This window comes from Malus domestica, chromosome 07 (assembly GCF_042453785.1).
Source record: "Malus domestica chromosome 07, GDT2T_hap1".
Classification (NCBI taxonomy): domain Eukaryota; kingdom Viridiplantae; phylum Streptophyta; class Magnoliopsida; order Rosales; family Rosaceae; genus Malus; species Malus domestica.
The window spans coordinates 29,145,587-29,172,866 of record NC_091667.1 but is presented as its reverse complement, the minus strand read 5'-3'; the positions used below and the strand labels follow the sequence as shown (position 1 = coordinate 29,172,866).

General features: G+C 38.9%; 6 protein-coding genes across 14 annotated transcripts; 2 read left to right on the top strand and 4 right to left on the bottom strand.

Annotated features, from left to right (window-relative positions):
• Positions 1–2,423: 2,423 nt before the first annotated feature.
• Positions 2,424–5,114, top strand: LOC103455092 (uncharacterized protein At2g39920). 2 transcript variants are annotated; one of them, XM_008394689.4, is made up of 6 exons: positions 2,424–2,631; positions 3,051–3,195; positions 3,529–3,973; positions 4,057–4,257; positions 4,357–4,590; positions 4,819–5,114. In XM_008394689.4, the coding sequence occupies exons 2-5, from the start codon at positions 3,129–3,131 to the stop codon at positions 4,544–4,546; spliced, it is 903 nt and encodes a 300-aa protein (XP_008392911.1). In that variant the 5' UTR covers positions 2,424–2,631; positions 3,051–3,128; the 3' UTR covers positions 4,547–4,590; positions 4,819–5,114. The 2 variants fall into 2 exon arrangements, with proteins under 2 accessions (XP_008392911.1, XP_008392912.1); XM_008394690.4 differs by having other exon boundaries at positions 2,440–2,631; positions 3,663–3,973.
• Positions 4,813–7,133, bottom strand: LOC103455091 (L10-interacting MYB domain-containing protein-like). 2 transcript variants are annotated; one of them, XM_008394686.4, is made up of 4 exons: positions 6,930–7,133; positions 6,130–6,468; positions 5,430–6,026; positions 4,813–5,316 (listed from the first exon to the last, which is right to left on the bottom strand). In XM_008394686.4, exons 2-4 carry the CDS (start codon positions 6,445–6,447, stop codon positions 4,882–4,884), a joined length of 1,350 nt encoding a protein of 449 aa, XP_008392908.3. In that variant the 5' UTR covers positions 6,448–6,468; positions 6,930–7,133; the 3' UTR covers positions 4,813–4,881. The 2 variants fall into 2 exon arrangements, with proteins under 2 accessions (XP_008392908.3, XP_070680988.1); XM_070824887.1 differs by lacking the exon at positions 6,930–7,133 and having other exon boundaries at positions 6,130–6,856.
• A 2,909-nt stretch (positions 7,134–10,042) lies between these two features.
• On the bottom strand, positions 10,043–11,764 carry LOC103455089 (glucan endo-1,3-beta-glucosidase GI-like). Its single transcript, XM_008394684.4, has one exon. It carries the CDS (start codon positions 11,639–11,641, stop codon positions 10,505–10,507), a length of 1,137 nt encoding a protein of 378 aa, XP_008392906.1. The 5' UTR covers positions 11,642–11,764; the 3' UTR covers positions 10,043–10,504.
• A 369-nt stretch (positions 11,765–12,133) lies between these two features.
• On the bottom strand, positions 12,134–15,522 carry LOC103455088 (uncharacterized protein At2g39910). 2 transcript variants are annotated; one of them, XR_011582889.1, is made up of 9 exons: positions 15,225–15,522; positions 14,618–15,152; positions 14,407–14,493; positions 13,709–13,899; positions 13,326–13,521; positions 12,994–13,058; positions 12,713–12,814; positions 12,434–12,613; positions 12,134–12,390 (listed from the first exon to the last, which is right to left on the bottom strand). XR_011582889.1 is itself a non-coding variant. In XM_008394683.4 (9 exons), the coding sequence occupies exons 1-9, from the start codon at positions 15,263–15,265 to the stop codon at positions 12,253–12,255; spliced, it is 1,359 nt and encodes a 452-aa protein (XP_008392905.1). In that variant the 5' UTR covers positions 15,266–15,522; the 3' UTR covers positions 12,134–12,252. The 2 variants fall into 2 exon arrangements, 1 of the variants encoding a protein (XP_008392905.1); XM_008394683.4 differs by having other exon boundaries at positions 12,134–12,285; positions 12,505–12,613.
• Positions 15,523–17,129: 1,607 nt separating this feature from the next.
• LOC103455087 (LIM domain-containing protein WLIM2b) lies at positions 17,130–19,915 on the top strand. 6 transcript variants are annotated; one of them, XM_070824882.1, is made up of 6 exons: positions 17,130–17,282; positions 18,010–18,210; positions 18,572–18,671; positions 18,753–18,790; positions 18,898–18,987; positions 19,470–19,915. In XM_070824882.1, the coding sequence occupies exons 2-6, from the start codon at positions 18,076–18,078 to the stop codon at positions 19,707–19,709; spliced, it is 603 nt and encodes a 200-aa protein (XP_070680983.1). In that variant the 5' UTR covers positions 17,130–17,282; positions 18,010–18,075; the 3' UTR covers positions 19,710–19,915. The 6 variants fall into 6 exon arrangements, with proteins under 6 accessions (XP_070680983.1, XP_070680986.1, XP_008392904.1 ...); XM_070824885.1 differs by having other exon boundaries at positions 17,180–17,282; positions 18,756–18,790; XM_008394682.4 differs by having other exon boundaries at positions 17,183–17,625; positions 18,756–18,790.
• A 1,664-nt stretch (positions 19,916–21,579) lies between these two features.
• Positions 21,580–24,771, bottom strand: LOC103424474 (probable sugar phosphate/phosphate translocator At3g11320). The gene is made up of 4 exons (XM_008362557.4): positions 23,876–24,771; positions 23,241–23,344; positions 22,905–23,133; positions 21,580–22,107 (listed from the first exon to the last, which is right to left on the bottom strand). Exons 1-4 carry the CDS (start codon positions 24,314–24,316, stop codon positions 21,958–21,960), a joined length of 924 nt encoding a protein of 307 aa, XP_008360779.1. The 5' UTR covers positions 24,317–24,771; the 3' UTR covers positions 21,580–21,957.
• Positions 24,772–27,280: the final 2,509 nt, after the last annotated feature.

The following is a 27,280-nucleotide window of genomic DNA, read 5'->3' as shown; positions in this document are numbered from 1 at the left end:
ACGCCGGCAGCCGGCAGGAACGCCCTGGCGGATGAGCAGCAAGCTATGGTGGCCTCCATGCTTTTAGAAAATACTACTCCAGAGATTGATATTCTGATGAACAATTTTCAGTACTGACTTGTTGCGGGGTTACTAGATAGGGCCGGAAATGGCGTTTCACCACGTGAAGGGTGATGATTAGATATGCTGACAAAGTATTGCGTTTCATGAAGTTAACTAGGGATGGGGATTGGCTTTCAATCTCAAATTTGTGGCTCTGCTATCTGCACTGCTCCTCCCAAGAGATATGGTAACCGACTGTTTGTAAGTTTGTGCGTGCCCAACTGCGTTTGTTCTGCTTACGTATTATTCCCATTTCGTTTCTTAGTGTTCGTAGTACCTTTAGACCTCGTTTGGCATAGAGGATTGATTAGAAGGTTAACTCTTTAAATTGAAGGTATTTTAAAAGTAGAGAGGAGAAGAATTTTTCAATTTAGGGGTTAGACATGAAAAAAACTTTTCCCTTTAACTCCACTTTTTTTTTAGTACATCGATATATTTTTATACAAAAGGAATGAGGAGTTCGGTTAAGTTACACAATGGGCAACCTAATTTTGTATCATCCACGATATTCGAACCTAAGATCTTTCACTTCCACGTGAAGAGGAATACTACCAAATCATAATACTAAGCGACCCTTTCAACTCCACTTAACAACGCCATAGTGAAACTAATTTCCAAAAAACAGTTAATCAGAGTAGCTAACTTTAGGTGATCACATAATTGTAATCACTCAAGTAATTAACCATATAAAAATGCTCTTGCCTTTCCTATCTCGTCACTTAAGTAATTAACAAGGTCTACCTAAACTTTAAGGTAAGCGCTAGTGGGCTCATTTTTATTTTCGCACTAGACCTCCAAATCTATTAGACCAACCCTGATATTAGTGAGTGGTCCAATATTCAACGGTAAAATCTTACATATAAGATTATATCGAATATTTGTAACAGTTAAATCTTGCATAAAATACATACAGGGATGTAGCATTATAACCTATCAAGCCAGGACTATGTCCAAGCTTCAGGTATGCATGCAAATGCTAGACCAGTAGAGCGGCTATGCCACAAACTTGTCGATCATAAGTACTTTTTCGTATGTACATGGCATGCTCTGTTTATATCATTATGCATGTGTACATGTTCCTGACGAGGATTGGAAGAAAGTAACCGAGGGAAGAAAATTAACCAATTACACTAATATGTTGGAGCAACAGAAGAACTGACCAAGACGGTTGACTTGGCCGCGAAGTAATAGAAGTGTTTTTATTAAGAGTGTGATTAATTTTTATTTTTTGTTAGAAAAGATTAGTTTTTTAAATCTTTAAAAAAAAAACAGTTGTAAAAAATAGGACAATGATTGGGCAATTTCTATTAACGTGGCATATTTCTTATTTTTACTTAATTTATTTAAATTTCTAAATAAGACATGTTATGTTTAAATGGTTGTGAAGTTGATGTATAAATAACTAAATGGTGCCTGTAATTACCCCATATTTTTTATTTTTGTTCAGTTTTAGGAGCGAGTTAGAATGGTAAATTTCTTAAAATTTTGGTTGACAAAATAAAGTTCTATTAATAGGTAGTTTAGATAATATTTAAAATAAAGTTTCCAAACTGCAATATCAGAGGGCAAATGCATCTTTTTAATGATGATTATGGAACCAAAACCATTGATTAAAATTAATTAATTACTTAAAGAGTTGGTAGCAAATTCTACTTAATTGGCCCACAACCACAAAAGATTATGATTTCAATTTCCCATAATATATCTCAATCATCCTTGCCAACAAAAGTCATATATAGATAACACAAAATTTAACTTTTTCATTATTCAATTCAAGGTTTTAGACTCAAAACTCAAATTTAAACTTTAAAATTTGAGTGGAGGTATGATGTGGTATAAATAATATGATTTTCACAACATTTTCTTACATGTTTCCAAATAAAATTGACGATAAATAGTTTTGTTTATCGACATCATCATTTTTTTCAGACAACGAATAATGAGAAGATGAGATCCGGCCAACTATAATTAGGTAACTCATCATTTCTAAGAGTTGAACATGAAATTTCTAATTAACAACTTAATGGAAAGTATCGGTATACACTAGATAGTAGTGCTTGTGGCAACATTATTAATGGTTAGAAGAACTACACCAATTAAATTTGCTTTCTTTTTACCACTAGAAATAAAATCTAATGTTATTTTTCTTCACTTGCAACTTGTAAATAAAAAATTTTGATAGTTAATTATATTTGACCTTACAGCACAAAAGTGCACGTAGTAAAGTGTTTTTTGTTTGAAATAATTCATACGACAGTTGAAAAAGAAGAGTTTGTAACAGTGTCAGAGATAATAATATGTGTCTGCATAACTGGCCATGTGGTCGTGGGACCTGTAAAATCACGATCAGGAATCATGATGATTGCTACTCTGTAGAACGGAAACTTCTGTATGTCTCTCTCCCCTACGAGAACACAAGAGAACCAGAGGGCTCCATAATCCCACTGCCACTGCCTTGTTTCACACAAACTCTCCAATCCATCTTTCCAGATTTCCATATCTCCAACCCAATGTATCTCTCACTCTCAGGTACTCTCTCTCTCTCTCTCTCCCTCCCCCCTGTAGCTTCGGTTATTAAATTAAATATCATCTGATTTACTTTTAATGATCTGATTAGCCATTATGCAATCACATGGATTTAACCCAATTCATGATTTTTTATGTATATTCTTTATTGTAGTGTTCATGAAATTGGTGTTTTTTTTAATTGGGTTTGGTTTAAACTGGATATAGTTCTTAATTGATCGGTGGATTTTAGAATATGATGAGATTCAACTGAACAATGGACAAGCTGCAGGCTTTAAAAGGGTGCATCTGAAATTTGAAGTATTTAGATTCAGAAAATGAGGTTTCTCTTGTAAATTTAGCGTTTTTCGGGGTGTTTTAGCCGAATACTGTGATAGTTCAGCTGTTGCCATGATGTTTGATGTAACTTTTGTAAATTGCAGGTGACCCTTCTAGGAACAGGAAGGGACCTGGATTTGTTTTGCAGATTAATTGAGCTAGTCATTGGTCTTGGATCTTAAATGTCTGCCTATGGCCGTCATATGGAGCGGGAGTACTCCCCGGAGAGTCTCTCGAGCGAAGGTTCTGGTACGTGATGACATTATGCAAATAGTAGGAAGCATTTCTGCTCGTAAGCATTTTTTCTAGAAGTGCTTTTGTTAGAAGCATGTCAAAAGATTTATTAAAAATCCAAGATCTTGACAGTGTTGTGGTACACCAGTGAAATTTTATACCTTTGGGCCTCGTTTGGTGTCTAAGATCGCTAGATTTAGTGTATGTTGGAGGAAGAAACATATGACATATGAGTTATTCAATTCAACCCTAGGCACCAAACGAGCCCCGACACCTTGGTTCATGTAATCAGAAGTATGCTGACCTTAATTAATTAACTATTGATATTCTACCATTCCATGATCACAGAAAGGGCAAGCAGTTATGCCATGGAGACAGGATTCTACATGTCGTCTTTTGCTACGACAATCTTCATTGGCGCACTTATAACTGTTGGGCTCTTATTAATCGCCTTGCTGATTGCACTGACTGTAATGCTGCAGTCTTGCGAAAATAGGAGTCATGGAATCGTTGAGACTCATAACCCGAGTTTCGATTACAATCACTGCCAGATCTTGTCTTTGCATATGGAACTTAACGGTGAAGCAGATCGCTTCCCTTCAATGTGCAGGGTTGTTGCCCTTCAGTACATCAAAGAAGGTCAATATGTAAGAGATTTAAATTCTACCATGTCAATGATTCAGAATTATTTCAGCAGCATTACCCCAGCACACGATGGTCTGGACGTGGTCTTGATCGACATAGATGACATTCGTTCTTCAAATCCTCGGCACATTAATTTGCCACTGCCCCAGTAATTTAATCTCCTTTTAGTCCTTTAAGCATTCGTTCTTGCATAGTTCTGGCTTTCATGTTATCCTGTTTCCTTATGCACAGATATGATCAGTATGGTTGTGGTGATTGTGTGGAAGAGGCAAAGCATCTGAAGCACAGGTTTATTCTGAGATTATACATGGAGCTTCATGCTAGCGGTTGGCCCTTGATTCTGCTATCAAGAAAGCCGGAGGCGGAGCGGAATTCCTCCATAGAGGATCTTATATCTGCAGGGTTTAGAGCTTGGTCTACATTGACAATGAGGTATTTGTTACCATGCATATCCCGCTTTCTTTCTAAAGTCTTTTAGGTAAAATTAGTTGGATGTTTCCGAGTTCCGATTCGCTGTTCTGTTTTCGGCAGATCGGAAGATGAATTGCATATGGAGAGCCGTGACTACTTCTCGAAACGAAGGGATGCAATGCAGAGAGAAGGCTTCCGCATACTAGCTTCCATTAGCAGTCACATGGATGCTCTAAGAGGTCCGTTTTCAGGAGAGCGGATTTTCAAGCTTCCAAACCCAATTTATTACAATTTTTCAACATCGAATTGAGGACATAAGTGTAGACGCAGGCGTTACCACATTGGCTAGAGCAGGTGCGCTCTCCCTTATAGACCGAAATAGATTTTTTCTTCCATGTCCGTATAGTTTTTTCAGCAGATTTTTTTTACCCGAAATCAGTGCAGCCATGTAAATAGCATCAGTTCTTCTTTGAGTTTTCTGCTGTAAAGAAATTTCGGTATCATTAGTGGTATAATTATTGGTAATCATTCTTCATCTGTTGCTTAAGTTTGCCTAAATATGTGCACTTAATCGAGTGACAGGCAAAAACAAGATAATGATGATAAGATCAAAGAACAAGAGAATTCCAAGAGACCAGAAGCATCCTAAAACAATGGCGGACCGACGGATTGCAGCCGCCGCAACCAAGCAATCCTTACACTAGGCCTTTTCAGTAGAAGAAATATTTCCCTGTATTCCTTTTTCAGGAATACATCTAATGCAAACAAATAGAGATCACTTCCTTGTTCTACTTCCTCCATGGCATCAAGACAGTTGATGCACTCCCCAATGCTATAAGTGGGCTTGCCTTGTGCAAAAGCAACTGTTACGGCATCAAGTTGCTCAACGTTGTTCTCCTCTTGATTCGCTATGCCTCCGTCTTCTATATGCAAAACGGATGTACTCAAGTTATCGTTGTACTTCCTCCGCCTGGCAGGAGGCTCTGTCTCTCCGGTATCTGTTGTTCCGTCAAATATGGCTTCCAGTTTGTCAGCGCATTGAGGTTCCTTAAAGCGGAATGAAGCAGCTTCGGGGTCGGTCTGTGATAAAACAAAAACCACTATGCTTTAACAACCCGAAATCATTCATAATCTTCCTAGTTTACACACATCTATGTAGAAATAGTTACCGGCAGTTGTATATCATACCATACCTCTAAGTAATTGGCCCAATCTTCATCACTTGCTCCAAACCGTCTGGTGTTCGGATTCCAAGCCATACTAGTTGTGCCAATTAGCTTACACCATATTCTCCATTGTTCCTTGGTGACATCCCAGTGATTCTTCAACTGCAACCTGTCGTACATAAGGCCAGTTTTTTGGTGAAATGATTCGACGAGAGTCCTCCAAGCGTCCCTGGTAAAATGTGTCCCGGGTTTGTTCCCTTTCAATGTCTCTTCAAGACATAGATCGATAAATACACCGTGGGATACAGGCGACCAAACCGCCTTTGCCTTTGAATGGGATGAGCTAGATATGCTTTGCTCACTTGCAGTTGTTAGACGGTGTTCGGACTGAGCCACGTAACTCCTTAATGGAATCGCGTTTGAAAGATGCTCCTCTCCCAGCTCCACAGTCACCAAATCTTGTTCTTCCGAGTGCAGAAGGGAGTTGTCCGAGCTAGTGCTTTGCCTCCACTGAGAATCACAAGGCTCCATGTCCCCAGAATCCGTAGTGCCAACAAAAAGGATTTCCAAAAGGTCAGGGCACGGGATTTCTTTATGCTGAAACTGTGCAGCTTCGGGGTTCACCTGAGACAAAGCCCTCGCAGTTACAAACTGAATTCACGAAAAACCTCTATAGCATCGCTCTTCGAATGCACAACATTAGCTGCTGTGAGTAAACTAGCATTACCTGTATGTAGTAAGCCCATTCTTCTGCACTAGCACCGAATTGATTGGTCGTAGGATCCCACTTCATATCACTCTCAGCAATGAGCTTAACCCAAACTTTCCATTGCTTCTTGGTGAAATCCCAATGGTTCTTCATTTGCTTCTTAGTGTACCTTAAACCCGTCTGCTCGTAGAACCCTTGGATGAGGTTCCTCCAACCCTCCTTGGTAAAGTGTGTACCGGGCTTATTCCCTTTGTCCACCTCTTCCAGACAAAGATCAAAGAATATTTTCCGGTGCCCCGGAGTCCAGGTGGCTTTTGATCTTGATGAGCTATACATCCCTTATCAATTCCAATTTCTCTGCCATTTTTCATAGGCATCAACATGATACCCATTATCTCAAAACAACATAATTTACAGTTGATTTTGGTGTTGATAACTTCAATGAGTATTAAGGATTCAGAGGGAAAATGTATGCCCATTAAATTCATAATTAAAGTTTCTAACTTTATATTGTGCAGCTAAATACACAAAACAAAAGCAAAAAAACAATAATAATAAGCAGAAATCAAAAAAATGAAATACTGGAAATGCAATTGAAATTGCTGCAAATAAATAAATACCCATTTGATGCAATTACAGTGTTTAGACAGGAAGCGTAAGTTTAAAACAATATCTATATATCTATATGTCTATACACTACACACCCACCCTCACAAAATTCGCATTTGAAACGATCTCCGAGAATCTGCAATGGTTTGCATGCCAACAAAATATTAAAAAATCGAAACGAAATTGAAACAGGGGAGATAAGTTCATACCTGGGACTTAAAGAGGGGCCGGAATTCCTGCTTAAAGAAGAAGACGACGACGACGAAAAAGCAGAAGCTCTCCCCCTCTCTCTCCCTCTCACTCCCTCGAGTGTTTCTGAAACGTGAAATCGACGGCGCACAATAATTTATTTTGCTCTCTTGGGTTTCGTAACATCAATTCTCATAGTCAGCCCACTATGCCCATTCTTTTTCAGGCCCCTCTTTTCGAAATCGGCCATCTCCTTTTTGGATTTTTGGGGAATTTGCTCATCTTTAAATTTTTGGGGGTGAAAATAGGTTGGATTTTTTGTCCTGCTAAAATGGAAGAGGCTGAAATGTTTCTCGAAGTTTTTTTAGCCTTTAAAAGGGTTGACTGTTAGAATGATTAATTGTCATAGTGAAACCACCCGCTATCTATTTTGTTTGGGAAATTTTATTCAGACCTATTTATCCTTTTTCTGCACCCAACTTATAGTTTTTAACCTTGAAATTCCAAATCTGCCCAACAATTTTCTTCCTTCACCCATAATGAAAAAGAACAAAAATATAAAATATAAAATTCCAACACTAAAAAACTCTGGCCATGCCATCACTCCAAACCGGCCCTAACCACCCCCAATTTCTACCCCTCCCCAACCTCCCACCGCTATCTTCTTATCACCCACAATAAACCCCCTAAAGATCTCAGCCATCAATGTCCCTTTCCCGACCTTTCGCCGGCCACACAATAACTCTCTCTTCCATGCAGTCTTTCTAACATGTCCGAATTATGCCAAAATTGTCGACATGTCGAATTGTGTTGGACCATATGTTAATAATACCATTAATATTTCCAAATAAAAAAAAATATTGACATGTTTCTTTTGGGTTTTTTAATCGTGGGTTGACTTGGGAATAATGTTCTAATTTCTAAATTGTTGTGGGTGGTAAGGGAGGTGGCGGTGGGGAGTTGGGGAGGTTAAAAACTGGGTAGTTGAGGTTTGAAGAGATAGGGTGGCTAGAGTTGCTTATTGCTAAATTATTATTATTTTCTTTTTGTTCTTGTTCTTGTTGGGTGTAGAAAAAGAATTATTGGGCACATTTGGAATTTCAAGATAAAAAATAATAAGTTGGGTGTAGAAAAAAGATAAGAGTAAACTGTCGGTTTACCCCCTGAACTTTCACCTCACTTTCGATTTCCCCCCTGAACTTTTCCATTGGAAAATTAAGGACTCAAACTAATTTTTTTAGCCAATTTACCCCCTACCGTTAGTTTTTCATATATTACATCCATATTTCCGTTAAGTGAGACCATGTGCACAACATGTGAGGGTAGTTAAGTTATTTCACTCTTAAAATGATTAAAAAACTAAAAATAATAAAAAAAGCAAAACTTTCCCTCTATTTTTTCCCGCTAATTCCTATCCTCGATTTTATTTTTCCCTCTCATTCCTATGCATGAGAAATGACATATGGTGTTATTGTCTACCATTTTTATTTTCTCTAACAAATTAATAATTTGACAAATGCTAATGGTGCTATTGTCTCCAAAGCAGTGCATTAATATAAGAAACCCTAGTCTTTTTTATGGACATGTTTCTTATATTAATGCACTGCTTTGGAGACAATAACACCATAAGCATTTGTCAAATTATTAATTTGTTAGAGAAAATAAAAATGGTAGTACATGCTTAAAAAAAAAGATTAACTTAGCTACTTATGAAGACAATAACACCATATGTTATTTCTCATGCATAGGAATGAGAGGGAAAATTAAAATTGAGGATAGGAATTAGCGGGAAAAAATAGACGGAAAATTATTATTATTATTTATTTTCAGTTTTTAATCATTTTTAAATTGAAATGACTTAACTATCCTCACATGTTATGCACATGGTCTCACTTAACGGAAATATGGATGGAATATATGAAAAACTAACGGTAGGGGGCAAATTGGCTAAAAAAATTAGTTTGAGTCCTTAATTTTCCAATAGAAAAGTTCAGGGGGGAAATCGAAAGTGAGGTGAAAGTTCAGGGGGTAAACCGACAGTTTACCCAAAAGATAAATGGGTCTAAATAAAATTTCCCTTTTTTTTTTTGAACAAATGATAGAGACTTTACAATAAGGGGTGGGCAAGTGGGCTACATCTTATATTGCCATAATAATGTGGTTCAACTTCACTGTTGACGATAATCAAACCTAAGATCTCTCTACAAGTGAAGAAGAATACCAGGAATAGAATGAGATATTGTACTATTGTGTTTTCATATTGTTTTGCATGTTAGTTCACAAGAGTGCTGATTTTTTCAAATTTTTTTTCACCTTGCATGTCTCTCTTTATTTTTTACCATCAAATTAAATAAATTAACCGAAAATAACAATCATGATTAAATAAGGGGGTGCATAAAGGGAAAATGGTGTGTGTTTATCATTTGTCAATCCGCAAGTGTGTTTACATGAACACACTCGCATGTAAATGGATAAACCCAAACACGACCCCTGCGACCCCTAATAGGGAGTTACAATGATACATTACAAATACCAATACCATTTTTGTGTGTACCAAATTTAGTATGATAGTTTCATCATATTATAGTTGTTGCATAATTGTATTTTACTGTTACATTTCATGATTGTGTGATGATCATTTCGAATACTTTTTCTTTTTTAATTACCTACATTGGTCTTACTAATCAATCACTCACCACAATACCACTAAAATTTAACCTTCCATTTTCTGCCAAACTAAACTAATTAGGGTCTTACTAGCTCAAAACTTAACCCTACTAGCATGAGAAAATTGATTTAGGAGTTCACAATGCTTCCTACCACTTCTATACCATATTGGGGCAGTAAAAATGTATGCTTCCACTACTTCTACTTCCAAATTGGGAAGTAAAATTGTAAACTTTACAGGATTAAATCTGCAGAACTTAATACTCCCAAATACCCAATCCAATTCAATCTGCAGAAACTAATTCCATCTGCAGAATTCAATCACTGCACAAGAAACTAAAGCACAAACTTGCAACATCCCAGTACGAATTGTCGATTAAACTTTGCAGCCAAGCAAGATGGTAACTTTCAACATTGAGCTTAAATTAAGACCATCCAAACATCCAAGTAAGTGAAATTAAGAATATTAGTAAAAAAAAGTAAGCTCTAAACCATGCATTTTCTCAGCAAAAATATCCACTAAAACCTGCTTAGCACAAGATGAACTAGTAGTTCAATTGTCTTTCATCACAAACACTATTTCCTACACAAAATACCCTACTCACAGAGTACACTAAACAGTAATTCCTTTGAGCAGCAACCCCAAACTGAACAAATTGTAGCCCCAAACACCATCTCCATGAATCAAAATTACTAACCAAGTAATTAGCAGCAGTTTCTTCATAAACCCAATTGATAAATGAGCCCCAACTTGCAGGTTGCCACCTCCATGAATCGAAAACTGTGCTAATCACCTACTAATCAAAGCAACTAATTGAACCCAATTCACAGTCCACTCTACTGATCAAAGATCTCTAAGAACCCTCCAAGAATCAACAAATCGAGCTACCCAGTAATGAAATTAAGCAACTGAGTCGGAAAAGCAACATTACCAGGCAAGTAATGCAAACACCAAGAATTGCCCAACCGCCATGATCAAGATATCAAAGAGTCCTCCGCAATCGGACCCAGAATACTGAATCTCCTTATACTTGCTGGTCAAATTTGGGTAAAGAATCCCCCAATTGCGCCCCTGCCTCACTTGCTTATCGAGCAGCTCGTAAATGTACGTCTCCGCAACCCCTTCTCTTCTCAGCGGCGTTCCCTTTCCGGACCTCAGATGAAACAGAAGCCCCTTGATGTACATCTCGGCGTAAACCGGGTTGGCGTCGATTTCGGCCGGGTCGGTGCTGTAGCTGGGCCACCCAGTCTCGGTCACGATCACCGGAATGTTCTCGTATCCTGCGACCGCCATGGCGCTGATGACGGCGTCGACCATCATGTCGAAGAGGTTCCGGTACCGGACGCCGGTGGTGAGGTCGTCTCGGAATCCGAATGGGTGCTCCTGAAATAGGGGGAACCCAATCGGGATCTCACTGCGCATCTTGTAGAGGTTGTAGGGGTAGAGGTTGATCAAGAACGACGAATTGGTGTCGCGGAGGAACTGGAGGAGGGGTCTGATGACGGTGTCGACGGCCGGTTCTTGGAACTGGGCGTTGGAAGGCGGGAACGCCGTGGTGATGACGTTTATGAAAGAGAAGGTGGTGGAGACGGAGATCCTGTGGATGCCGAGATCTTGGAGGGAGAGGCGGAGGTTGCGGATGGCGGGAAGGAGGAAGGTGAAGAAGTCTGGGGAGGACTCGAGGAGGTCGTTGCCGACGGAGATGGTGCCAATGTTGGTGCGGGGGTAGAAGGGGATGACGTGGATGTAGAGCCAGCGGAGGGCGTTGGAGCGGTTGGCGGCGAGCGGCGGGACGAGCTGGTTGGGGATGGTGAGGAGGAGGGAGGTGTTGGAGTAGAGGAAGGCGCGGATCATGGCTGGGTCGGAGGCGTCGAGTCGGAGCGCGGAGAGGCCGAGTGAGGAAACGGCGCGGGCCACGCAGTCGGGCGCGGGAGGGGTGCCGTAAGTGGCGACAGTGCTTGCGGAGTAGGTGGCTCCAACGGTGGTGGGAAGAGAGGTGCTCCCGGGAAGGAGAGAGAGGATGAAGAGGATGGCGACGAGGGAGACCAAGAAGTCCGCCGCCATGGTTTCTTGGAGCTTTCTGGAATTAGGAGGGAGTTTTCTGGGGGTTTGAAATCAAGAGAGAGAGGAAGGCGTGGTTGTTAGTTTGTTAAAGCTGTTCGAGCAGAGGAGGTTTGGCGCGGGAAATGGGATTTAAGGGGGGTGCGTAGTGCGCACGGGGTGTTGTTTAGCTGAGAAAAGGCTGTTAGTCAGTGTCGTACGCCACGTGATTTGCGAAGGTGAACACTGGGCTTGCTTCCGAATCTCGGCCCAAGCCCAGTATCAATATGCGTTCACGCTCTCTTGAGCTTACATAATATCGTTATGAGCTATAGCGTGGAATTAGCATTGTTTCTTTACTGCATTTAACGTGAGTATATGGTAGCATCATCGGTCGGAGCCCGGAAGACGATTAATATGGCGGAAATTCCGGTATCTGAGTTCAAAAGAGAATGATTCGTACTCGACCGGGGAATAAAATAAACTGTATCGGCATATCCTACCCGGCACATACGATCAGCATGGCCAAAATCACGGCCAAACCATATTTAAATAACTACCAGATTATACTGGGAAGAAATGTTACATGTAATCAAGAGTCATATTTACATTTGCATGTAAACTGCTTCGCGAAACTAAACTCTTTCCACATACGGTAATTGGACAACCTGCATTACAAACACCAAGGATTATAAACATGAGAACTTTCTCGGTTTAATCCTCTAGACAGGAATTTAGATGAACAGCTGACAGAATAGCAGAACAGGAAACCGCTGATACTTGAACTGGCTACATTATTTTCAAGTCACTGACTACCAAATATGGATTAAGTAGCCTACAAGGCATGGCTACATTATTGCATATATGCTGCATGATGGTTAATTTACCGTTGCTTTTCGTTCACCTAAACTGGCACCGAAACTGGGACCAATGGTCGCTAAGTTTGGATCATCTCTGTGCTTTCCCCAGGCTGCTTCGAACTGCACTCCTTTGCATCTGGGAATTACAGGAACGGGGTTAGAATGAACAAACAATAATAAAGGAGGAGGTTCATACAATTGCCATAGAAATATGAGGAGAAGGAATAATCCTTACTGGTGGAGCAGGATCAGTATCCGAATAACAACATCTCTAATTCCTTCACGGGACCTTTTCAATGCTGCTTCTTTGTACAAAACAGCAAGTTCGTCCACCAACCTGAAACCAAGCAATGACGTAATAATACAAAATAAAGGATTCCTCCTATAAAAAACTCAGAAGACGAAATGGGTGCGGGTGCAATCTGGAAGTGGAGTAGGTCCTGAAGCAAAGGTTTGACATGCTGAAAATATAAGTCAATAAAACACCGAAGTTGCATACAAATTCAATCAAGTTACCTTTCCACATACTGTGTGTTCCTAACCCATGTTAACTTTATAACTGTTTCAATCTGTTTGAGAACCTGCAAAAAGCAAAAGCAAAATAATTTCAAAACTATGGTAGAAATTTTTGATGTTGACATAACAATTCATAGCCTACGCATGAGGAAACGATCATCTGGAGATGCCATGTCTCCAGAACTTGTGGTAGTGTAGATTAAGTATTGAGCATGCTACCTAGCCTAGGCGCTAAAATCTGATTTATTAACCAACGATAGCATGAAACCATATCTCACTACACACACACACACATACAAGAGGATATCACTCGAGTGGGAAGATAATCTCACCAGTAAAACAGTCTCGTCATCATCAGCATGCATCCACTTAAAGAAAAGAGGGAAAATGCGCCTGAAATGAGCTAGTAACACCAGACCCACACCATTAAAAAGTGGCTCTATATGACGAAGCCATGCAACACGGCGTTCCTTGTTCCTAGATTGGCGCTCCAGGTGACTTAACATCTCATTTAGCATCTTATCAAACCTATGGAATATATCAGGAAGGGTATTAAGAATGTGACAAAATATGCAACCAGTGTATTATGTAGATGTTGCTGTCCATCAGTAAAAGTTTTAACTACAAACCTCCATATCGTTCCTTCAATTTTAAAACAACATCCACAGAAAGTAAAAAGCGTAATGAACATAAAGCACAGAGACAACAAGAATACCATGGACTACGAGGATTACTTTGCTGGGTACAAGTCACAATAAGCACCGACATCTCGACCACAAGTTCCCATATTTCATCACTAGAAGCAATATTCTGGCAGCATGCATCAAGGATCACATCTTGAAACCAACCAAGTTCGGCAGCATTCACGTTTTTCGCAATATGTATGAAGCTAATCATGCCCTGCCCCTGAAACAAAGCATGGAGGATGAGCATCATCCGTCTACCTTAGGGATGGTTTGGGAGTGAGGTGCTTAAAAAAAAGCACCCATGAAAAAAAGTTATGAAGGTTTTAGGTGTTTGGTAAACTGAAAAAAAAAAGGTTTATTTTGGAAGCTGATGTGAGAATAAGCTGAAATCAAAGGAAAAAGCTGAAGCTGCTATTTGCAGCTTTGGAAAACTGGCTTTTTTTCAAAGCACATGGAGCTACAATGCTCCTTTAATGAAAAGACCCTATCAGACTTTTTTTTTTCCAAAAGCACTTGTACAAAAAAGTTTACCAAATACTATGCTGATTTATTTCACAGACGCTTATTTTCACAGCTCAGCCGCTTATTCTCACAGCAGCTTTTTTTCAAAGCATAGCAATACCAAACCAGCCCTTAACACAATACATTTGCTACATTACACAGAAAGTGATTCATCGCAGTTCAAACCCAACAAAACCGGAAGCTGAACAACTATAAAAAAACATACTTTGATCTCCGCGGACCAGTGATCGAGAGCCGTCAATGCACAAGGAATAACCAAATTAGACAACTTCCCCAAATGAGGATAATCAATCTACAAAACAACAACACACAGATCATATCATTAACAATAACTAACAAGCCACCAAATTTTAATTCAACATCTCAAAAAGAACAGATACATACATATATATATACACACACGTATGAGCTCACACCTGTGTAACAAACCACCTAAACTGATAAGCAGCCACAATGGCAAACCCAACCGGAACCCTGGCCGATGCAGCCGAGAACTCATCGCAATCCTCCGATTTATCGATGGAGCTCTCTTTAATTCTGCTCTTCAACAAGGGAAGAACCTCAGGCGTCAATTCTATCACCAACTTCTTCTCCTCAGGAACCGAACCGCAATTCAAACCCAATTCAGCAATCGTCTTACTGTTCTTTTCGCTGTAAGCCATTAAATAAGCTTCCGAAAGCTTGCGAAAGGCCGAGTCCGCAGCGGCTGAGAGGTCCTTGGGGATCCATGAGAGGAGGTCGTGGGCCGAGGACTGAGAGGCAGAGAGTACGGCGCAGGCGAGAGCGAAGTCCCTGATTGAGGTGTGGAGCTGAGCACCGTCGATGTTAGGGCTTCGTGGCGGTTGCTTGCGAGGGAGGAGAGCTTCCAGTAAGGTTTTCGAGGAGACGCCGCCGTCTTCCGGCGGAGTGTCCGGCGCTTTGCTCAGAGATTTGGAGATTGATTCCGATAATCTAAAAAAATTACAAGAAATTAGAGAAAAATAATATAAAAAAATAGGAGAAGGAGAGAGCTATGGAACTTACTGGATGAGTAGCTCGTAGAGTGTTGAGAACGATTCCGACATTTCTGACTCGGTCTGACTCGGTCCGCCTGCCGTCTGAGCTCTCAACTCGCCGTGCTCTCGCTTCTGTTTTATGAACTATGGGGGGACAGGGGGGTGTTTGACGTCGTTTTGGGGGTTGTTCCGGAAACGGCATGGCGTTGACAAGCCACCTTCGAAACGCAGCGTACCGGACCGAATTATGGTTATCATGGTTTGAGGTAATTAAAGGTCATCATTTTGGTGAGTCCTATGTTCATCATGCAGTTCAAGCGCGTGCCGTCTCCATCACCAGGCGTATCCGACTCATTAAAGGTCATCATTTTTTACACTGAGATTTCACAATGTATCAAATTAGGATCAATGGTCGTGTGATTAGCATTTTGTAAGGTTATAATAATGTGTAATGTGTACTGAATAAATTTAGTAAATGAGAAGTATCATCCAATTTCACTTAAAATCTAGAACGCTAGCTATTTTATTTGAATCACTATCCTAAAGTTAGGGCTACGCATTTTAGTGGGTTTATCGATAAGCCTGACCAACCCAACCAAAATTAGTTGGGTTTGTAAACTTTATTTCAAGTAAAAACCTGATTGCTCATTTAATAGATGGGCTGGGTTAGGTTGAAGTATTATTAACTTTATTGAAATCGACTCACCTAAATATCAACATTTTTTAAACATACATTATATAGACATATACATAAAATTCTAATAGTTATTAGACACACTTGTTTATTTATACTTTAGTTAAAAAATGAAATTCCAATATTAACAAATAGGGATTCTACAACACCAAATTAACATAATTTAAGCCTAATATAATATGTATTTTAGATTATTTGTCACTGACACTCACTTTAGGAATAAGAAAGAAAGTAAATAATCTCAACCCATAGAACCCATCCAACCCAACCGACCCTCCTTAGAATGATATGAGTGAGTTGGTTTGCCTATTTCATTGAGTTAAAATGAGTTTTAATAATGTCAACCCGAACCTATTGAGTTAGCCAATGAATTGAAGAGAGTAAATGTTCTTATATAAGGGATATTGATCAAGGGCCAAATAATTTTTTGTAATACAAGCAATATTTATCTCGAGTCTTGTTACCACCAGACGTTGAATATAAAATTAAATGTTCAAAATCACTGGAGCTACAAATTAATTTAACTCTGAATAAACATAAGCAACTCTTACCAGAGGCAAAGTACCTTGAGCCTAGTGTGAGTTCACGTAATTGGATAATATTAAAATCCTAGCAATAGATAAAGCATAGAAAAATCGTTACCTTTGACACCCAAAAAATGCTGTAAGTCTGTTTTATTTTATTTGTTGGTAACCAATTTGTCTTCTGCTAGTCCAGCCATTTTTTCCTCACAAATTTGTAGGTTTGTTTATCTTCTGTTTTGGTTGGGAACAAAATTAAATATAAATAAATTAAAAAAAAAACATCCACTTAATCACAAAATCACAATAATTATTACCATATTTCCAAACGAATTTTAAATTTAGAAATGTAGACAGCAGCTAATGATTTGGTGCAACCACAACCTTCGATTATAGGATTTGGATCCTCTCTTGAGCAGGGATCCGAATCCTTCTTACCCAATAACACTGACCGTTGGATTTTGATCAAATTACTACAATTATTACAACTTTTAGAGAAGTTCTTTGTTTGTAGTCATTTGATCAAAATTCACCCGTTCGTGTTATTGGGTCATGAGGATTTGGACCATTGCTCAGGAAATGATGCAAATCCTCGATTATATGCATTTAATTTGATAAAACAAATAGTATGCATTTAATTATCCTCTAATTACTTAAAAATAAAAAGGACTAGCCTTTTAAGAAGTGTTTTTATAAAGAAATCCAAGTATTTCCCAATGATCCAAGTGGTTCATAAAAAAAAAAGCACTTCTACGACGCAAAAGTTCTTGCCATATGTAATTGGAAGTGCTTTTAGTTATTGTAAACCACTTTGTTGTTGCAACTTAGGGCGAGAAAAGCCGCGTAAAATCGAGCCGTTGGACGATACAAGGTGGAACCAAATTGTTTCCAGCGCGGATATTTTTATTCCTTTTTATTTATATTTTATAACGCCTTTAAAATCTCTCTCATCGGATTCGGAGGGGTCTCTCTCACGCTCTAATCTCGACAATTTCGTCGTCGTCGTCTTCCTGCACTACGCTGCATCCGCTCCCTGCAAAAAGCCTTCGCCATTCACCGTCCGGCATTTCATTCCTTCTGTACGGAAAAGGACCCATTTGCCCTCCTCCCTTTTCTCGCTCTTTCCATTTTTCAAAATCTTTTCTTTTTTATTCTACCCTTTTTATTTGTCGAGATTTTTTAGCTTCACTCAGTCAGCCTTAAAGCTTCAAAGGGTACGCTTTTCTGAATCTGAAGAATGTTTATTGACTTCATTTCATAATCTCTGCTGCCAGATCTCCATTCATTTGTTCTTGCATTTGTGTCCTTTGAAGGTTGGATCAAAGAAAAAATCTTAAGAAAAAATGTGTAATTTTTTTCAATTTAGTTGCTTATGTTCTAAAAGTTTTAGATCGGTTTCTGGGAAAGCTGGAAAAAAGATTTGGGATTGTGGGTCTTCTGTGGATTTGTTGATAAAGTTGCCAAATTCTGTAACTTTACTGTTTTACGTTATCTGGGTCAATGAATCACTGTGCTTTTACATTTCCTTTCTTCTACTTTCTCGGGAGCCAAACAGAAATTTTGATTGCCATTTCCTTTTGTTTAACTGTTCATTACAGGCGGGAGGTTGAGTGGTGGTGATCTTGGTTGAGAGAGAAGAGTCAGATCTAGAAGGAGAAAGAATTATGTCTTTCATTGGCACCCAGCAGAAATGCAAGGCTTGTGAAAAGACAGTTTACCCAGTGGAGGAGCTTTCTGCTGATGGGATTTCCTACCACAAGTCTTGCTTCAAATGCACCCACTGCAAAGGGACTTTGAAGGTACTAAACCAACCTTCAATTCTGCCTCATTTCATGCTTTGTTGTCGATTTTTGGTCATTTTTGTTTGATTCAAAGCAAATTATGAAGATTACTGCTTTATCGATACTTCAGACCAAATTAGATAAGGATTTCTGTTTTCTGTGAGGATTGTTAGTATCATGCCAATGGGTGTAATGACATAGAATATCTAATTTGTAATATTGTCGGCGTGTGAATGCATATGTTTGAAAGAGAACTCGAATAGTGAGATTTGTTCATGCCATTGACCCGAATTCTGTTCAACTAAGATATGTAACTTATGGAGTTGTTTATGGAAGTTTCTTCTTGTTTCTAAGGCTTTTGTGATATATATCTTTACAGCTGAGCAATTATTCCTCAATGGAAGGTGTCCTGTACTGTAAGCCTCACTTTGAGCAACTGTTCAAGGAGACTGGCAATTTCAACAAGAACTTTCAGTCGCGTATGTCTTTCTCTTTTTCCTGGTGAAACCGTTTTTGTTTTTATTGTTACCGTTTTAATCTTCTGTAAATTTAATTTGCAGCAGCTGCAAAGTCAGCTGAGAAGTTAACTCCAGAGCTGGTAAACTTTTCTACATCGCTGTTATAAACTCAGTTTTTGAGTGAACAAAGTACTCTTACTATCGGGTCGTGTTAACACTGATTCTCAAATGTTTGTGTTTGGTTCAGACTAGGTCACCTAGCAAAGCTGCTAGCATGTTTTCTGGAACACAAGACAAATGTGCTACTTGTGGTAAAACAGCTTACCCACTGGAGAAGGTAGGATCCCAAGATATGTCTTTTCTTGATAATTTTTCTTTCGACTATTCTCTTTTCCCCCTTTACCAAAAGAGAATTGGCTGGAACTGGGACTTCGTTGCATTGATATAAGTTGAGCACATGTTCTGTAATTTCCTAATTATAACCAGAGGTGTTCGAGGTTACATGAATTTCACATGACCTCTATAGAAACAAATGAGTTCCTCTGCAATGGTTATTTTAAGAAAATGAACATTTTTCGTATAATGCACAAAGATATGAATCACGGGTATCGCGTGCTTGTTCTTTGGCTAGATGTTCAGTATGTCCTGGAGTAGTATTCCATTTTAGAAGTCAATCTCCAATGCGAAAATTGGACAGTTGTGTAAATCATGTCTGCTCGCATTATAGTCTTTCCAACCTCCATTCACCCCAAATTTGAGAAATAAAAAATAAAAAATCCCACGAAACTAATTCGAGTTTATTGAACCAAAATTTTGCAGGTGACAGTGGAGAGCCAGGCTTACCACAAGTCGTGTTTCAAGTGTTCTCACGGCGGCTGTCCTATTACTCCCTCAAACTACGCTGCCCTGGAGGGCATTTTATACTGCAAGCACCATTTCTCCCAGCTTTTCAAGGAGAAGGGGAGCTACAACCATCTTATTAAGTCTGCATCAATCAAGCGCACAGCAGCTGCAGCAGCAGCGGCAGCAGCAACAGTAGCCTCCATTCCAGAAGCATAAATTCCGTATTTAAATGTTCGATTACATGGCTTTCGTTTGTTTAAGAGTGTTGCATCCCTCTTTAACCTCACGCTTTTCCATGGCGGAGTGAGAAAACTTGGTTCTTCTCTTTTGTATTCGGCTCATCAATCTTGGGCACATTGTTGTGTTTTGCTTCATGTATGTGATTCTGGGTCCGGCAGTTAGTAAAATGACCTTCTTCGGGACTTTGTGTGCAGTAAAGTTCATGTTGTCACCATTTTTATCGGCATTTTGCAAATATATGAAGATTCTATCATCTTCGTCTTATTTTCCCTCCCCAACCCCACAAAAGAAAGAAACTCTTGAGTGTGATGGTCTTATAACTCCGAGAGCTTGTTTAGAAATGCTTTTTCAAAAAGCACTCATGCTGAAAGCAATCGAAGCACATTGAAATTTTTAATAAAAAAATGCAAGTGATTCATAAAAACCACTTTTATTGAAAGCACATAGCAAGTGTGTCTTTCATAAAGCACTTAAAGTGCTTCTTTTAAACCCATAAACACTTTTAACTTTTTTTTTGCGAAACATTATGAGAAGAATTTTTTATTATTTTAAAAGCACTTTCAAAACAAGTCTCGAAAATGGTAATTATACAGTTATACTAATGACTCCAAACAGTTATTATTTGAGGACAGCCAAGTTGATAATAGTCAGTTGAAGCGGTTAGCGCTAGTTTGTTAAAGTTAGTTATAATTGGCGGGAAAGAAAAAATACAGAATAACCGCATTCAAGAAATTTCAGGGAGAAAAATTACAGGCATTCATTCAGATTCAGGCTTAAAGATTTTTCCGTCCAAGAACAGTAACAAATTTCTGATCTCTTCGGCGCAGAACAACTGCTTTCAATTCGCGCATTGCATTTTATTGGTATGTCTATGGAAACCTCAACTTATATATATTCTGCATTTTCTTTCAGTTTCTTGAATCGCTTTCCTTCTGTTTCTTTTCTTATTTTCTGGGATTTGCTGGTATCGTAATACAAACTCGGTTTTCGGGCAGGGCTGGTTCTCGGAGATTGGCTTAGTTTAGTTTGTGTGAAAGAATTGGACTTGATTTCTTTACGGAAAAGCAGAGGTGATGACACTTGCAATTCATTCCTTGCAACTCGGCTTGGTTCTTCTAAAAATTTGCTGATTTCTTGTTCAAAATTTACTGTCATGAAGATCAAGACGCGGGATACGAATTCCCGTTTCAAGATGAAGCTAACGCAGACTGTAGGCGAATATCTTGGGATTCCAGAAGAAGAGTACCACGCCACTGTCAGGATGCCGCCGGAGAGGCTTGCTACGATTTGCAAGGATCTTAGCAGCATTGGCGATACTGGTATTCTACTTTTTCACATACCAAAACGTTTACTGATTGAAAAATAATAATTACTTATGCAATGATGTGGTAAATAAATAAGTGCAGTTAAACTTAAGATATCTGTGAGCAATGAAGTTGTCAAGTTCTCCGCCGTAGCTGAATCGGGGACTGCTCAAATCACTTGCAGGCACAACATCCCCGTCGACAAGGTTCTTCTTTTTCTTCAGAAATATGATTTCTTCCGTAAAAATGTCAGATAAATGGTTAGTTTTTGTTTAGACGTGGGAGTTTTTACATCAGTTAATATGCTGCAATTATATGTTACATGCAGCCTGAAGATCAACCTGGCTCATTTCAGACGAGAGAGCGAGAGACTTCTACCGTGGTTTGGGAGAGAATAACTAGTCAGGTGTTTACCGTATAAATAGGTGGAGTCGGATTATTTAATCTGGTGACTGTTTAATACAAACGGACACGAAACATCCGGTTCTGTATATTCGGTGTTTTATACGGCGTGCCAAACGAGTCCGTGTCTCAAATGCAAGTCTGTAAATGATTTGTTTTTCATTGATTCAATATACGAAATGTTAATAACAGACTACAACCATTTTAATGAAAAGAATAAAATGATAAAAACATTGAATTTCTGCCGTAACCCCAAAATCTGGGAATAATAGAAGACCATAATACTAGTCACTTATTAAGTTTCCTACTGTTTCGACTTATCCTGCGTTGTTTGCTGATACAAATGGAAGCCACGCACGTACTCAGGCTTCCGGGGGGAAAATAGAATTTTGTAGAGGCGAGATCCCGGCACCAACTGGTAGGCATGTACCCCCCAACTTTGCCTCCAGGACAGCCGAAGCTGTTCTAGCAGTACAGAATATAAAACGTAGGACATTTCACTTGATGCTTTCCCGGAACTATGATTTGCTTCGTTTCTTGGCTTCACTGTATAGGATCACTCCAAAGACTGTAAGAGTGTAACCCATCATTCCTGTCACGGAAACTGGATTTCTAAAAATCAATATCGAGACCACCACAGCTACAGCTCCTTTAGCGTTCCCTAGCACCTGGATAACCAAAGGTTCCTTTAGTTACTTGCAACAAGACTAGGAAAAGAAACGTTAAACATAATGATGACAATGCACATACTACTCAACCTTTCACATTAAGGTGGAGGAAACCATGAAGTGATGTAGAAAAATATGGTAAACATAGGATTTAAGCATGATCCATTTCATTTTTATACGTATCAAACAAAGGCATAAGCCAACATAGACATGCGAACAGCATAGCTACAAATAATGTTCTTGCAGCCTCGACCAACATACTAATGGCCCACCTCTTGTCCTACTAGTGCCTTCAATCTTACGCATCATGATCCTAGATTATAAATTCAGCCATTCTATAAAATATGGCTATATTTGAGCAGGTTCTATCCTTCAATAGGCACCGATGAACCATTATTTCTCAACCCTATAAACAGAACTAGTCCCTAAAATATTAAGATTTTTTTTATGACAAATGAGATAGTGGATTAAATTGCTAGTTGTTGGGGGGGGAGGGGGATTGGTGGGGATTGAACCCGCACCAGGGTGCATAGGCACCATTGCTTTTCGCCGCTGCGGTAAACCGTCATCTACCCCTATAATATTAGGATGATTCATATCCTATTAGCAACAAAATCCACTAAATTTTCACCAACTTAAACCCTGACGACAGAACTCCTGCAATTTCAGTACCTCCCCAAACCGTAACTGTTATTCGTGAAATCTTCTAGATGCTAGAACCTAACAAGTGTTAACAGCATTTAAAGTACATATTGATTGACAACTATTAAGATGCCACATCAAGAAGGGAGACAAACCTGAAGAGTCAGAGCACTGGTGTGCTTTGTGACCAAAAAGTTGGTCAGATTTACAAAATATGCCAGCGCCGAATTGAATAGTAGGTACCATATGATCTTAACATCGTCTCTTGCAAGAGCTAGTGTTATACCGACAACATTTTCTTCCATGATAAGTGTTGCCGGAAGTAAGAAAACGACGGCTATCGGAGCCATATACAGAAGGAGGTTCATGGAATTCAGCTTCTCCCTGGAATATAACGGCAAGCCATTAAGTACCCATTTAACCAAAAAGAGAAGATAACCAGTGGCATCAGCTTCAACAAAATAAAGAATAGCAAATACATAATTCCTTACCCTTCAGAAGAAAGCAAAATCCCTTGTAGCACCGATTTAAGCGCCCTGGCAGCGGTTGCTGCTACGCATATTAAGAAACCAAATAAATGGAAACTTGGTTCACCCTGCGCCATGTAAAAAGAACAAACTATGAGATGCATTGGTCAAATCAAGTTGAAGGCCCCACATACGTCTGCACAATCTCACAACTTTACCGGCTATATCAACTAGGTAAATTGGAAAAAGCCACCCACTTTCATAAACCCAAAGTACTTTGCATTGACCCCAATTCAGCTAAACTCTTGTATTAAGCTCAGCTTAACAGGAGTTTATCAGATCTCAGGCCCTACCCTACTAAAATCTCTGGTTCAAAAATTTATCTTTCCTTTTTGTTTTCATAGATCTTCTCACAACTATCAGGTTTTACTTCCCATTGAACTATAGGGGATAACTGGAATTATATAACAAAAAACAACCGAATTGGCGAAAAATGCCACCAATTCATCCCAACCCATATCCCACAATTCAGACCTGTCTAAGTAAAGTTGCTCGATTCCTATCCCATCGCATTTCCAGAATTCACAGTAATTCTCAATAAACAGTTGAATTTGCATTAAACAAAACAAAATTTAACAGCAAAGGAAGAGAGCTCATACCCCACTTGCAATGATGACTCCTGTAACAACAGGAACGAGGGTGAGATACGTGAGCCAAGCCTCCCTTTTGAGAGTCATAAAGTAGGCGAAAACCGCAGTGAAGAATGGCGTGGTGGCGCCAATAGCCTGGTTAAACGACACCGGCAAATACCGCAGCGAAATGTTCCCAAACACGACGGAGACACAAAACACCAGGCTGAGCGCCGTGATCTTCAAGAATTGAACCCGGGATCGAATAGTCTGCATCGGAACCATCTTCATCCAAGCAATTGCGATGTAACTGAGCAGAGAGCAAGCCGTCATGTGGCACATGGTGAGGAAGATCGGGTATTTGAAGCCATAGTTGCTTAACAAGTACTTGTTCAGCAGCAAAACCCCAATGTTGGACGAGTACCAGGCGGTAACGAGCCCGATCGTGAACAAGCGGCTTTTCCCCTTCATCTTCTGAGGTGGGTCACGACCGGACGGCGGAGATTTGGGGAAAAAACCCAGAAGGCGTTAGATTTCAGGTGGGTGTGGGATCTTCTAGGGCAGGGGCATTGGTGAAAACCCAGGTGCAGAATGAAAAAATGGGTTATGTAGAAACATGGGTTGGCCTCCCATGGATCTGAGAATCGAGGTACATCGAAAAGACTGCGAATTTTTGGAGAAAATTTAAAACGAAAACAGCAAGAAAAATAGGGGTTGGTTTTAGATGGCGACGGAGATAGGGAGAGGGAGGGAGGTGGGGAATTAGGTCTGCGTTGGAATTTAGAGAGGGGCTGCGTCGTTGGGTCAGAGTTTTCAGGACGACCGACGCGGAATGTGCCTCTTCTGCAAATAGGGGAGGAGAGAGAAAGAGTGGTGTGAGAGAGAGAGTGTGTGTTTTAAAGCAGAGAGGAAAAACGCGTATTCATTTCGTTTCTTTTTCTCTCTTATTTATTAGTAGTTTAATTAGTTTTTTTTATTTTGTTTTAAATTTTTTTTCTATTTTTCTTTTGCTGTGAACTGTAAGGAAAGTGGACTTTGACTATATTAAGTTTTTAAATAATTGCATGGATTTAAATTTAATGTATCTTAGTAACGAATTGAACAATGATCCAACAAAAATACTAAAATTAACATTAAGCTGTAAAAGGGTAGTTCATGGAGAGTTCCTTTATCATATTTAATATTTCGAAAAACACATGTTTTTACATTTAGACAACAATTTCCACATGAAATTACACATTTTATGAGATGGTAAAAAGAAAATCAACTTTGTATACATATATTTTAAAAAGATATACTTCAAAAAAGTAAACTTTTTAAGTAATAACTCACCCAATCCAAATTTTTACCTTGAATGTGAGGTTTTTATTTTTATTTTTTTACAAACAATAATTTTTCATTAAATTAATAGAGAGGAATTGAACACAGGACTTCGAGTGCTAAACCTTTTTTTTTTCTTCAAAACAATAAAATTAACATATTTATATTGATTCTCAATTCTCTTTTTCCTTTTGGAATTGTAAATACCAAATATGAAATTTCTTTATTCACAGGTGGAACATAGTAAACTTGTAAATGGATCGGGTTTTGATCTGGATCCGATTCAAATCCAATGCAAATTAATAAAGGATGAATCTAGTGGCACAATCCGATCATCTGATTAAGATATGAATCCGTTATGTTGCAGGTCTAGACCCAAGCCAACCATTATTAATTTTTCAAATAATTAATTTTCATATAAGAAATGGAAGGTTTCACTTTCAAGCAAGTAGGCTAAAAGCGTTGTATATGGAAATATTGGATTAATACGTATAGATTTGGAAGTATCTGCCGTAAAAGCTGGCGCGCAAAAATGAGAAATTCTCAACGGCCGACACTTTTTCTTTTGTTTGGTTGAATACAAAATTGGAAGATTATGTAATTAGGCCGCATCGCAGAATCAAAATGCCGGTCCAAATGGGTATTAAATTAACTTTTTCAAGGTGCCCCATGCAAGCGATTAAGTAGTAGAACGTTATTATTTTCAGGACAGTGCAACCACGCACTCATTTTTATTCGCATATTTTTCTTAATTTTTGATTGTCGGATCGAATGAATTGAAGAATATTAATAGCTAAAAAGTAATAAGGTTGTGTGAGAGGTAAAATTAAGTATGAATAGCACTATCTTTATATCATTGGTTTAAGACCCTTCAAACCACTTGACTAGATCCTTAATCGAATTCCTGTTTGTATGTGTTGTTTTCTCGAATTGATTCTTTATTGTATCGTTTAAAAGGGTCACGTTTGCCGCTATAAGAAACTTTTTAATATACGAAAGATATATTTATAGCCAGTAGCCAATCCAGGATTTTAAGATCAGGGGTCCCAACATAAAAGTTCCAAAAAAAAAATTAGACTAATTTGGTTTCATATCACTATTTTCTATTGAATTTGGTTCATTGAATAAATCAAGATTAATCTCAAGGTAATAAAACTAACAAATTCTCCTCAACAACATAATACAATTAGTGACTCTACAAAGATAAAATTTGTTAATGTAACGTATGTATTATTACTTGGGAGTTGGGACTAGAGTCTAGGATTAAAAAAACTTATATGAATTTGGAAGAAATAAAATCAAGCAACTAAAGGCGGTGGAACGGCAAATGGTGGTGGAGAATAGGGTAATTTGGGTTTAAAGTTGGAAGGTTGCGACGATTGGGGCTGGGATTTCTTAAATATAATTTGGGGATACTGAAAAAGACTAAGGTTCTCGGACTCTCTAGAGAAAACAGAGATACTTTAGTTTTTAAATTTTTTATAATGACCTGGTTTAAAAATGCTGTCGTTTTGGCTAGGTCTTTTAAAACAAAAATTAAAAACCTCTTCTTCTTTGTTATAAGCATTGTTGCTTGCACATCCAAGGAGGCAACAAGCCTCTTCACCGCACCCACCCAAATTGTTGGAGGATCCTGAAGGTCGATCACAAGTGTTTCTTCGAGCTTCCGAAAGGTCCCAGGTCTCTATATGGATCCGTTAGTGTTTACAGCTAAGAGGGTGGGATATGCGAATTCCCCTTCACGAGATTCGAACTGAAGATTTCTCACTTACAAGTAAAAAGAAGAATATTACTAAACTGTAGTACTATGTGACAAGAAATATTTTTGTTTTAAGGTGTGTGAATTTTTTTTACGGATAATACTAGTGAGTGCCCAATTTATTGACCATCCTATGTGGACCACTAGATTTAAAACACCCATCAAGTGAAAACCTCACCCTAAACTCCTACTATCTTGCCAGCCAAACACACAAATTCTTCTCCTTACTAGGCCAAACATCCATCTTTTCTCCCACTAAAAACACTAACAACATATGAGACACACAGGTGGACCAGCCACCTCCATCCCTTTCATCCCGAAACGTCGATCCATGAGAGTTTGAATGAAGCTACACA

Excerpts from the sequence above, each read along its gene's own strand:
- LOC103424474 (XM_008362557.4), bottom strand. The coding sequence starts at position 24,316 with ATGAAGGGGAAAAGCCGCTTGTTCACGATCGGGCTCGTTACCGCCTGG. Across the intron at positions 23,134-23,240 it reads ATTTTGCTTTCTTCTGAAGG|GGAGAAGCTGAATTCCATGA; the intron begins GTAAGGAATTAT and ends GTTATATTCCAG. Across the intron at positions 22,108-22,904 it reads CCAGTGCTCTGACTCTTCAG|GTGCTAGGGAACGCTAAAGG; the intron begins GTTTGTCTCCCT and ends TTGGTTATCCAG.
- LOC103455091 (XM_008394686.4), bottom strand. The coding sequence starts at position 6,447 with ATGTATAGCTCATCAAGATCAAAAGCCACCTGGACTCCGGGGCACCGG. Across the intron at positions 6,027-6,129 it reads AATGGGCTTACTACATACAG|GTGAACCCCGAAGCTGCACA; the intron begins GTAATGCTAGTT and ends GCTTTGTCTCAG. Across the intron at positions 5,317-5,429 it reads ATTGGGCCAATTACTTAGAG|ACCGACCCCGAAGCTGCTTC; the intron begins GTATGGTATGAT and ends GTTTTATCACAG.
- LOC103455089 (XM_008394684.4), bottom strand. The coding sequence starts at position 11,641 with ATGGCGGCGGACTTCTTGGTCTCCCTCGTCGCCATCCTCTTCATCCTC.
- LOC103455087 (XM_070824882.1), top strand. The coding sequence starts at position 18,076 with ATGTCTTTCATTGGCACCCAGCAGAAATGCAAGGCTTGTGAAAAGACA. Across the intron at positions 18,211-18,571 it reads ACTGCAAAGGGACTTTGAAG|CTGAGCAATTATTCCTCAAT; the intron begins GTACTAAACCAA and ends ATATCTTTACAG. Across the intron at positions 18,988-19,469 it reads CAGCTTACCCACTGGAGAAG|GTGACAGTGGAGAGCCAGGC; the intron begins GTAGGATCCCAA and ends AAAATTTTGCAG.
- LOC103455092 (XM_008394689.4), top strand. The coding sequence starts at position 3,129 with ATGTCTGCCTATGGCCGTCATATGGAGCGGGAGTACTCCCCGGAGAGT. Across the intron at positions 3,196-3,528 it reads TCTCTCGAGCGAAGGTTCTG|AAAGGGCAAGCAGTTATGCC; the intron begins GTACGTGATGAC and ends CCATGATCACAG. Across the intron at positions 4,258-4,356 it reads TGGTCTACATTGACAATGAG|ATCGGAAGATGAATTGCATA; the intron begins GTATTTGTTACC and ends TGTTTTCGGCAG.
- LOC103455088 (XM_008394683.4), bottom strand. The coding sequence starts at position 15,265 with ATGTCGGAATCGTTCTCAACACTCTACGAGCTACTCATCCA. Across the intron at positions 13,900-14,406 it reads ACTGGTCCGCGGAGATCAAA|GGGCAGGGCATGATTAGCTT; the intron begins GTATGTTTTTTT and ends GCTTTGTTTCAG. Across the intron at positions 12,286-12,504 it reads TAGGTGAACGAAAAGCAACG|GTTGTCCAATTACCGTATGT; the intron begins GTAAATTAACCA and ends TTTGTAATGCAG.